This window comes from Chaetomium globosum, genomic scaffold (assembly GCF_000143365.1).
Source record: "Chaetomium globosum CBS 148.51 scaffold_8 genomic scaffold, whole genome shotgun sequence".
Taxonomy (NCBI): domain Eukaryota; kingdom Fungi; phylum Ascomycota; class Sordariomycetes; order Sordariales; family Chaetomiaceae; genus Chaetomium; species Chaetomium globosum.
The window spans coordinates 477,099-487,685 of record NT_165983.1 but is presented as its reverse complement, the minus strand read 5'-3'; the positions used below and the strand labels follow the sequence as shown (position 1 = coordinate 487,685).

General features: G+C 56.6%; 5 protein-coding genes across 5 annotated transcripts; 1 reads left to right on the top strand and 4 right to left on the bottom strand.

The window, feature by feature from the left end:
• Nucleotides 1–1,537: 1,537 nt before the first annotated feature.
• CHGG_10873 (uncharacterized protein) lies at nucleotides 1,538–2,561 on the bottom strand (the record flags this gene model as incomplete). The annotated part of the gene is made up of 4 exons (XM_001226139.1): nucleotides 1,538–1,767; nucleotides 1,830–2,209; nucleotides 2,427–2,466; nucleotides 2,522–2,561. The coding sequence occupies 4 exons, from the start codon at nucleotides 2,559–2,561 to the stop codon at nucleotides 1,538–1,540; spliced, it is 690 nt and encodes a 229-aa protein (XP_001226140.1).
• A 406-nt stretch (nucleotides 2,562–2,967) lies between these two features.
• CHGG_10872 (uncharacterized protein) lies at nucleotides 2,968–3,902 on the bottom strand (the record flags this gene model as incomplete). The annotated part of the gene is made up of 2 exons (XM_001226138.1): nucleotides 2,968–3,676; nucleotides 3,805–3,902. 2 exons carry the CDS (start codon nucleotides 3,900–3,902, stop codon nucleotides 2,968–2,970), a joined length of 807 nt encoding a protein of 268 aa, XP_001226139.1.
• Nucleotides 3,903–4,424: 522 nt separating this feature from the next.
• On the top strand, nucleotides 4,425–5,922 carry CHGG_10871 (uncharacterized protein; the record flags this gene model as incomplete). Its single annotated transcript, XM_001226137.1, has 3 exons — nucleotides 4,425–5,240; nucleotides 5,483–5,596; nucleotides 5,671–5,922. The coding sequence occupies 3 exons, from the start codon at nucleotides 4,425–4,427 to the stop codon at nucleotides 5,920–5,922; spliced, it is 1,182 nt and encodes a 393-aa protein (XP_001226138.1).
• Nucleotides 5,923–6,555: 633 nt separating this feature from the next.
• CHGG_10870 (uncharacterized protein) lies at nucleotides 6,556–8,396 on the bottom strand (the record flags this gene model as incomplete). The annotated part of the gene is made up of 2 exons (XM_001226136.1): nucleotides 6,556–6,815; nucleotides 6,875–8,396. The coding sequence occupies 2 exons, from the start codon at nucleotides 8,394–8,396 to the stop codon at nucleotides 6,556–6,558; spliced, it is 1,782 nt and encodes a 593-aa protein (XP_001226137.1).
• A 723-nt stretch (nucleotides 8,397–9,119) lies between these two features.
• CHGG_10869 (uncharacterized protein) lies at nucleotides 9,120–10,200 on the bottom strand (the record flags this gene model as incomplete). Its single annotated transcript, XM_001226135.1, has 2 exons — nucleotides 9,120–9,777; nucleotides 9,845–10,200. The coding sequence occupies 2 exons, from the start codon at nucleotides 10,198–10,200 to the stop codon at nucleotides 9,120–9,122; spliced, it is 1,014 nt and encodes a 337-aa protein (XP_001226136.1).
• Nucleotides 10,201–10,587: the final 387 nt, after the last annotated feature.

Sequence of the window (10,587 nt, the reverse complement as noted above, 5' to 3'; positions counted from 1 at the left end):
CCCGCTCCTCCGCCTCGCCACCTCCCCGCACGATCACCACCTCCTCGCGACCTTCGCGGCCGATTCCAACGTGATCCGCATCCTCGACGTGCGCCAACCGGGCCAAGCCCTGCTCGAACTGCGCGGCCACTCGGGCGCCCTTAACTGCGTCGAGTGGTCCCCCCTCCGCCGCGGCACCCTCGCCTCCGGCGCCGACGACTGCCAGGTCCTCATCTGGGACCTCATGAACCACGCCACGCAGTCGGTGGGGCCCGCGGCGGCTGCGACCATGCCGACTGGGGTGCCGAATGGCGGCGTTGCGCCGGGCGGTGGCCCTGGGGCGGCGGCCGGTGCGGTGTCCGGGGAGAATGTCCGCAGTCCGGTCAGTAGCTGGCAGTGTGAGTATGAGGTGGGGAATGTCGGGTGGGTGCCGCATCTGGCGACGGGTGAGTATGGTGAGTGGTTGGGGGTTAGTGCGGGGCGGGGGGTTTGGGGGGTGCGGTTGTGATGGCGTGGCTGCGTGGGAAGTTCTCATGGTGGGAAGTTTTCATGGTGGGTGGGTGAAGTAGAGGGGTTGTGAATTGTGGAGAGTGCCGAGTATAGCGGGCGGTAAGCGAGCGTGAGAGATATCAATGATGGGTGGGGTGGTTGATTGATGAGCGATAGAAACGGAGTGGGCGAGAGAGGGAGAGAGAAAGTGGATGAGTGATGACCATGTATGGGGACCCTTGGACGGGATGATGATAACGTGCCTACAAGATGAAAGCGCGGAGGCGGAGGCGGAGGCGGAGGGAGGCATTTGTCTGGCTAGCCGAGAAGCCGAGAAGGGGACAGACGAGGAGCAGAACGAGAAGGCGGAACATGATGCATTTCCCTTACTTTACCTAACTTCTCTAGCCACCACCACATTACCGGGCCCAGGGACTGTGGGGGAGGCATCACGTAAAGTGTGGCGTTGGCAATTGGTGTTTGGAAAACAGAGGGAGATGTTCCTTTGGTTCATAGCGGTTTTTGTTGGTGCTGGATGATGTGTTCCTGTTTGCTGCTCTTCTCTTCTGCCTAGTGTATGCTAAATCAAACGGGATGTGCATCATGGCGGTGGGCTAACCAGGCGAGAAGGGGGGAGGGGGGAATAATATCTGGCAATGACGGATGAGGAAAGGCAATGGAGGGCCCCATGCCGTGGGGGTTATGGGGTTATGAGCATCATAGAAACAAGCGTGTTATTGAAAAACATTGCTGTACTTTCCCCCTGGGGAAAGAGACAGCTCGACGGGGGATTATGACGACTACGGCCAGCTGGATAGCCGCCAGTAAAGCGGACGTGTTGGAATCAAGCTTGCTAGCTCTAGCATGCCTGTGACCAAGAACACGCCGTATTTCCTTGTACAATTGGCTACACATGTCAGAACGGCACGCAGCCTCGTTATGTTTCGTCAATATGCGTCCACATCGTCTCAATTGCTTCACATCACGTTGCTCGCGCAAAACACACTGACCAGCCACATCGTTACTCATTATGTTTCGTATATAGATAGGCATTACCCATCTACACAACTTAGAGCTTCTGCATGGCGACGACATCCACGGACTGGACGTAGTCCTCGAACTCGGTGATCTCCTCAGCGAGCTCGTCGGTCGAGACCTTCTCGTCCTCGACGACCAGGTTGATCTGCAGCTTCTTGATACCGAAACCAACGGCAATCAGCTGCGAGGCACCCCAAACCAGACCATCCTTCTCAATGCTACGGACGGCAGCCTCGAGGCCAACCATGTCGGTCTCGTCATCTACAGAAAACATCGGGTCAGCGTCTATGCTCTTTCTGTTTACCGACAGGGAAGTAACATACCCCAGGGCTTGACGTCCATGGTGACGATCGACTTGGCGGCGGGCTTGACCTTGCCCTCCTTCTTCTTGCGGTACTCGGCCAGGCGCTCCTCACGGACGCGGACGGCCTCGGCGTCCTCCTCCTCGTCGCTGCCGAAGAGATCGACGTCATCGTCCTCCTCCTCCTCGGCGGCGGGGGCCTTGGCGGGGTTGAGGGTGACGGCGGCGACCTCGGGGCCGTAGACGGTGTAGGGCTTGCTGGCGTCGCCGGGAAGGGTCGGGAACTCGTCCTCGTACGAGGCGATGTGCTTGTACCAGCGCGCCGCGTTGGGGTACTTGGCGGCGTCGGGCGCGGCACTCAGGGCCTTGAAGGTGACGGCATCAGCCTGCGAGGCCGAGTAGCTGGGGCAGAGACGAGGGTCAGCTCGGATGCGCCATTGGGGGGTGTGGGCAAAGCAATGTCAGAGGTGGCTGCTGGTGGGGGGTCAGAGGTGCACAGAGTGCTGGATGTGTAATCATGTGCAGGTCTTGAGGCTGCTCAGCAACACGGACCATGGGGATCATCAGGAAGGGCACCGGAAGGCGACATCTGCAGGAAGGGAATTGGGAAGATGCATACCCGATAACGTAGGAGCGGGTAAGGAGCCAGTTGTCGAGCACTGCGCCTTGCTGTTAGTGACAATCGTGGTGCGAATTTTGTAAGGGGAAACCTACCGGCAAGGCCGGCGTCGGTGAGGAGGTCAGTGAAGCCCATTTTGAATTGTTGAGTCGCGACGAGGTCGAATGGAGTGTAGAGACGAGCTGGTGTGATGGTCGATAGCTGGGCAAGAGATGGCGGGGTAAGAAAAGATTTTGGTGTTTAAAAGTGAGTGGTTTGCCCCGCAACCCCCCTTGCAACCTAAGGCAGAAATTGCATTTATGGTGGGGGGTGGTGGGGCATATCCAGTCATTCTCATCAGACAAAAGCAAAGAAGGAGATAAGAGAAAAGCACCTTGGAAGGGTGTTGCACATGGTTAAATCTGTCCAAATAATTGGACCAGAACAGTAAAAATGGCCTTCATGGCTTGTGCTGTCATAGTCCAGGCCGTGAATAATGCAAATGCATACTCAACAGAGTAGTTGGCAAATTCACAAAAACAACTGTGACTCACCAAAACCATCACTCCAACTCATCGCCTTGGCCCTGGTCCTCTGAGCTCAAGTCTGGGATCCAGCCCTTTGGCCGCTCGCTCCCACGTATAATCCGATCATAGCCCAGCCTCTCAACCTTTACTACCGACTGCCGAGTAACCTCGAGCTTCTTCCCCCACTGGAACCGGTTGCCAGGGGCTACGGGCAACATTTCAAACAAGGTCCCCAGCTCATGCATGTCCTGGACAATCGTACGGGGTTCGTCATCACCACCCTCACCGCCCTGCCCACCGGCCATGGCTCCTGACAATGCGGTCGATGTGGTGGCGAAGCGCATCATCTCACCCGTAAGGTCGAACACGCCGTAGAGATAGTCGTCCTGCGTCAGGGAAATTGTGGGTGGCTCAGCAGTCGGCGGGGCGGATTTCTCGACATTGCCTGCCGTGTCGCTGGCGTCGGCCATGACCTCGTCCTCTGCAACTGCGCCCTTCCGGGTCAGTTCCTCGATTATCGGGTCGAGTTCCGCGTGGCTGATGAGCGATTGTGTCTTGAGGTAGTGTGCAAATGTCAAGGCCTCGACGAGCTCCTCGAGGCACATCAGCGACCGGGAGTATCGGTAGCGGTTGATGCCCTGAATCTCGGGGGCAATGGTGGCAAGGAGTTTTGAGATCTCCGCCAGGCGAGAATCCATCTCAGCCTGGATGTTGGCTGGGAGCTGGCTCTCGATTTTCCGGACGCTAGCCAGGTATGAGTAAACTGGACTTTCGGGTCAACAAATAGGGCTGCCATACCGTTGTAGTGAGAAGATGCTGTGTCATGTCAGCACCAGGCTTGAAATGGTACTAGGTACCCGATGACAGCTCACATCTTCTTGCTCAATGCCGTGATATCCCGTGATGCTTTGACAATGCGCTCTCGGCGGTCGTGATGTTCGTCGAGTTCATTGCGCAGACCCTCAAACATGGGGGTGTACGCATTTCTCACGACCTGCTTCGGGGGCTGTTTCGGCCCATCCCGCCGCTTTGTATTTCCACTCCAGTCGCGCTTAAATCCAGACATGTTGCAAGGTGGGATTTTGTTGGTCGATGTTCTCGAGAGATGGTGTTTGGGTGTGTATTTTGACGTCAGTGGATGATTGGTCGGGCAGGGGTATTGAGTGGACAGCGAAGGCTAAATTGTTTAGGGGCTTCCACTCACTAAACAGGGGTCCGCATGTCTCATCATCAACAACCCAGGACAACACGCTTCAAAACACGTCAACCTTAAAGAAGTGCCCGACGAGGAAAGGGTGTCCGAGGGAGAACCCAAGGTTAATGGCAGAGTAAAATAAGTGTGGGCATTGGATCAGAAGCTTGAGAGTTCAGACTCAGACACGGGCAGTGGATGCCAGGTGGTTCCAGGACGGCCAAAAGGAGCGAGGATTCGATGTTGTGAAGAGGGACTTCATCAAATCGTAGTTGTCTGAGAGGAAGTTGGGTTGGGAAAATGGCGGGGCCTTCAGCAAAACCGGGGAAGATGTCGCCCTCATCAACCTCAACAACACCCGCAACACCCGCAACACCCTCCCTCCTCACCTCCTTTTTCCACCGCTCTGTCCCGCTCTACCTCTCAGCAGCCCTCCTGCGCGTGGTATTTCTTCTTTACGGCCTCTGGCAAGATGCCAACTCGCCCGTCAAGTACACCGACATCGACTACCTCGTCTTCACCGATGCCGCCCGCTTCGTCGCCCGTGGCCAGAGCCCCTATGAGCGGGAGACATACCGCTACACGCCCATCCTGGCCTGGCTGTTACTGCCCACCGCCCAGACGACCGGCAGGCCCCTGGTAGATGCGGCCTTGTTTAGCTCGGGCAAGGTGCTGTTTGCTGCCGCGGACCTCGTGGCCGGGTGGCTGTTAGAGCGCGTGCTGGCGAAATCCATGGACGGGTCCTCGGCGAGGAAGTTCGCAGCGATCTGGTTGCTGAACCCCATGGTGGCTACCATCAGCACGCGAGGGAGCTCGGAGGGCTTACTGGGGGTGCTGGTTATGGCGCTTCTATCGGCAGTGATGGCAAGACGGGTTACGCTGGCCGGCCTGCTGCTAGGATTCAGCGTGCACTTCAAGATATACCCTTTCATCTACGCGCCGGCAATCGTCTGGTGGATGGACGCAGAGAGGATGGGCAGAAAACCGAACAAGGGGACCTCAAAGCAAACTTCCCTCTTCAGCAAGCTTCTAGCTTTTGTCACCCCGGCCAGAATTCAACTCGCCGTCACCAGCCTGGCAACCTTCCTTCGCCCTCAACTTCGCCATGTACACTCTGTGAGCACCCCCACCCTTCACCCCCATTTCCCACCCCCCAACTAACCACCCCCCTCCGGGCAATAGTTAACGGCCCCCCCTTCCTGCAACACACCTACCTCCACCACATAACGCGCATCGACCACCGGCACAACTTCAGCCCCTACAACACGCAACTCTACCTCGCCTCCTCCCCCCCCTCCGTCAGCGGGCTAGCTTCCCCCCCAACCCTCCGCATCGAATCCGTCGCCTTCCTCCCACAGCTCCTCCTCGCCTGCGTGCTCATCCCCCTCGCCACCGCCAAGCGCGACCTCCCCGCCGCCATGCTCGCCCAGACCTTTGCCTTTGTCGCCTTCAACGAGGTCTGCACCAGCCAGGTACGCCCCCCTCTTCCCCCCCCCTCCCCCAAAAAACCACACCCCCACCGACCCTAACAAAACACGTCCCCTAGTATTTCCTCTGGTACCTAATCCTCCTCCCGCTCTACCTCCCGCGCTCCTCCTTCCTGCACCACAAACCCCTCGGCGCCACCGCCCTGGCCCTGTGGGTGCTGGCCCAGGGCGTGTGGTTACAGCAGGGGTATCTGCTGGAGTTTCTGGGGGAGAGTGCATTCCTGCCAGGGCTGTGGCTGGCGTCGGTGGGATTCTTTCTGGTGAAATGTTGGGTTTTGGGGGTGGCGATTGGGGATGTGGGGGGGTGGTAAGGGGGGTTTGAGATCTGGGGTTTGGGGGTTGGGGTTGGGGGTTGGAGGTGATTTTGCGGTGTGAAGTGGTGGTTTAGATTGTGGGTGGTGTGGGTAGTCTTAATGTAGAGAACGGTATTGTGTATGGTACAAATTTCGGCTCCGATGTGATAAGAACATGATGTTGACCGTATTTGACTTTGCTAGTTGCATCTCACACTGAACGTTGCTCGGTCTATTACCGAAAACACCGCTAAACAGCAACAGCCTAGCCAGCACATTATCATGCTGTCCCGGAACACCACCCCAGGCCTTCCTTCGAATGCACTCTCACACAACTCCATAAGTTATGATCCTTACCAGGCCCCAAAATGTCACAAAACACTCCGGCAAAAGATAAACGGGCCTCCCCCTTCCTCCCGGAAATGACAAATAGATGCAAAATCCCCTGGGTAGCCATCCTCAGCAAAGGGATCGGACCCCCGAACGCCTTTGTTCTAGTATTACCTACCCTCCCAACCATAAAACGCACAACAAAGAAAAATAGCGGTGATTGTGGCCCTAGTGATGTCCTGTTAAATCCATCAAGCGTGTGTTAGATAGATGTCGTGTCAATGATGCCGGAAAGTGCGAGGCTGCCACTCGTTTCGGACTTCAAGCAGTCCCGGCGCTGAGCAGCGCATAGTTGGATAACTTGAGCGAGATGCCCCGCGAGCTGGACGTCGGAAATTCGGGGTTGAAGATCATCCGCCCATCCTTTCGGTATCCGATCTCGCCGAAGGACTCGGATAGTTCCTCGAAGCGGGCGCTAGGCTGGGCGCGGTTCATCTCGGTGATGATGGCGTCGCTCCAGACGCCCGAGCACCGCCCATTCTGGAGCAGGAAGTGTGGGTTGAGCGGTGGGAACGGCGAATCTGTAGACAAGAATAGGTTAATAACTAGTTTGCCACGAAAAAAGGGATGAGAGACCTACCCAGATCCACGTAGCGAATCCTGAGATACTCAACGGATTTGAGTCTCCCCAAAGCCCGGATGCCAGCGATGACCAGCTCCTCGAACGCATTGATGAAGTTCATGTCTGTGATGCCAGATCCAGACTCGTTCCAGTGTGCCACTTGCCGGCAGCAGTTCTTCACGGTGAGGTCGATCGACTTGAGGCGCGTGTTTCTCGGGTCCTTGTGTTTGGCCACGAGATCGATGAAGAATTGCTTGCAGACCCTGCCCGTGTAGGAGATGTGCTCGAGCGACGGAGATGCGGCGCCAGCGGCCAATCGCGAGCAGAAATGCACCCTGCTCGATACCTTGAGGATATAAGGAGGGAACGACAATTCGCGGCGGTAATCCCCTTCAATGCACAAGTCGAGGCTGGTGAGGCGCATGGGCTTCGCGAGGATGCTGGCCATGGTGAGATAACTCTTGGACTTGGGCTTGCTGTACGATCCGTGCCATTCCTGCAGATTGGGCAGCGCCGACATGATGTTTTTGAAGTCCTCTTCTTCTCTTATGAGATTCCATTGCCCTTTGGAGATGAGTGTGCGGACGGAATGCACCTTTGGCATTACCCGCACTCTCTCCTGGCCGGAATCTCGAATCCAATGTCTCACTTTGGGCGCCTTCTTCCGTTCGCCCCCTTCCAACGTCAAGATGCAAACCTCCGGGAGGCATTCTGCCACGAAGTAGAAAGCTTCCTCCAGGGAGCAGTTGTCCATCGGCAACACATAAGATGCCGTCGTCAGCCCATCTGGAGTGACCGTCGGAAGCGTGTTCGCGTTGGACAGCGCCAATGGTCTATATTTGGGGTGGAACACGGGAAACCATATCTCGATATGTTTGACATAGGATCGCAGATGGGGGCGAGCTGAGAAGTAGGCCATGGAGCTTTTCAGCGACTCGATCGAGGCCTTCAACTTGATGTGCCGGTACAATCGTTCCTGTATCATTATCCTCCATGCCCCGCTCACAAGCGACAGTTCGGATAATTCCTTCCGCCGTGGATGGCGCAAGGCGGTCCCCCAGCGCGTTATGGAACTTTTGGAGGTGGCTGAAACTCGGAACCCGAACAGGTGGTCGAGGATACACTCGTGGATTTCGGTAGGGAGGTCATTGAGGCTGACGTGGATGTTGGTGCCAGCTGATGGTAGTGCGGGCGGGGCAGTAGGGTCCAAGATGTTCAAACTCAAGTCTCGGTTTGTTGGGCAGCTGATGCAGCGCAGCTCCGTGCTGCGCGGTTCGGGTTGGGGAAATGGCGTGCTACTTGGTCGGGTGGGAGGTATGAATTCCTGCATGCGCTCCGAGTCAAGCGGCGGATTGGGCCCCGGCGAAACGGGGTTCGACGCCGCCATCATGATGGAGGCGAGTTCGACGGTCGCATTGCCCTCGTCCTCTTGGTGTATTGATTGAGCCCTCGTCGCTCGGGGGACTTGGGTATCGATTGTGAGGCCGTCGGCATGATTGCTGCCGTGGTCGAGAGAGGTCGGTCCACAGAGCGGATCCATATTTTGTCCTAAGGGATATATATCGCTTTTAATCGTTCGGCGGTTCCTGGAGGACCATGGCAGAGCAGTCGTGCTCTTAGATCGATCGGATCGAAGCGGGAGGGCGCAGAACGGGGGTGTGTCGGGGAGGGAGAGAAAACAGGGCGGCGCAGGCGCGGGTTGGTCGGATATTCCCTCCTCCACAGGGCTAATTGGCGTCGCAGAATGCTTCCGGAGTCCTCTCGCAGTCCCCGACGATGATTTGGTGGGAGGACGAGGCTTTCTAAAACTCTGTTCTTATTTGTGTTGCAAGCGCAGTCAGTTGGTTGAGTGGTCGCGTGGATCCCTGGGCGCGGGGTCTGGGGCGTTTGACCCAGCGGCCCAGACCGTGCTGCGCCCAACAACAGCACCCGAGCCTGCAGCCCCGGAAATCAGCTCCCCCAAAGAGCGAAGGCGTTCGGCCATAAATTGACAAGCTGAACACGAACAGGGTAGTTATCTCTTTCCACTTTCAAATAACACACAACCAGCCACGACGCCAACAATGTAGTGTATATATGTACAAGCACCGCCACCATCAAGCCTCGCGATGCTCTGATCATTCCATTTCCAGCAGATTTGTAACCCCTGAGCCCCATGCTGATGATCGCCATGCAAAACGTTAAATATTTACTAGAAGTCCCCACTTTCACCCCCAACACATGCTGACGGAACGAACCTTTTGAGACATCAACCAACGTCACTTCACACCCACCCGGCCCGTGGATTCGTTGGAAGTTCCACCGGCGTCATCGGGCGATTGTCGGCACGATAAGACGACGTGTCATACGCCGCTGGTCCTCGAGCGGACATCTCAGACAAGCTCTGTCCGAACAACTCTGCTCGCTCATATGCCGCTCGTCCAGCCGCTTCCAGCTCCGGCTTCCCATCAAATGATGCGCCATCGCCCTCGGAGGAAGCGCTAGAAGAGGCAGATTCTGCCTTGGCCTTTGCATTCCTCTTCCGGCGCAGGAGCAATACCGCCGCGAGACCAAACCCGCCGATGAGTGCAATACAACCCGCCACCCCGCCGATGATGGCGCCTATATTGTTGGCGGGGCTTGAACTATTGAACTCTGCATCGGGGCCGTCAACAGGCCCCGGTGTTGGGTTGCCTGACGGAGGATCGGTGCTTCTCGGGGTGCTAGACTGAGTCGAGCCTCGTGTTGTGGCTGCATCGGAGGTCGTGGAGGCTGTTATCGACGTCGACGTTGTCAAATCCTCCACTCGCAGGTCTGTTGTAAAGCCTTTGTAGAAGTTTTCACTCTGATCACTCGCACAGGCGTAACTCGTCACTGGGTCTGTTGCCGCCTCCTCGATGGTCAGGTAAGCAGTTGAACAGAATTGCTTTCCCTCTTCGGTGCTAAGTTTAGCAAGGGATTAGTAACCCGCTGAGGATCTTCATTGAATACCTCCTCGATCGCACTCACCAGCGAATCGTGGGCAAAGTCCCATCTGTAAACCCACATCCATCGGGGCAGAGAAGGTTATCGACACAACTCCCCACCATACACTCTGCTGGGTCGGTAACCGTGACTGGGCAAGGTGCCCACACCCCACCATGGATCCGGAAGTTGAAACCGAAATCAGCCGTTCTTGATTTTCGAGGGTTCCCGCTCAGGTATATGGTGTCTAGCCTCGTGCTGAGAACGGCTATTTGAAATGCTCGCGGGTCCAGGGTCACTGTCGTCCCATTATGGTGGTGTTCCCGTCCCCCGGACAGAGCCAGCGCAGCTATCTCTCCGATACCACCGAGAAGGAGCAATCCAGCAACTAATAAAGCCATAGTATGTTTGAGGACGAGCTCGAGGAGCGGACCTGGCCCGCGGGCAAATAACGGCAGCCAGCAGAAACGACGTTCAACGACGACGAGGAATGTTCTCACGCAACGACAAAAAGAAACGGGAGCCGTATGAAGGACATGGTGAGACAGTCGAAAGCCACACGGATTTCTATTATAAGAGGGGGCACCTCAGCATTCCCATCGTGTTAGCTGCTCTTGTGGCAAACATAGCTCGGCGCCGTTTGATCCTTGGTTTGGACGCGGCGAACTGCCAATTGCAACTCTGGATTTCATCCCGCGCGCTTGATGGTTGCGGGCCGGCCCACCATTTACCCCTGACAAACGAATCACCATCCTCCGGCTCTGTCTTTGTGAGGCAGGACTGGCGCT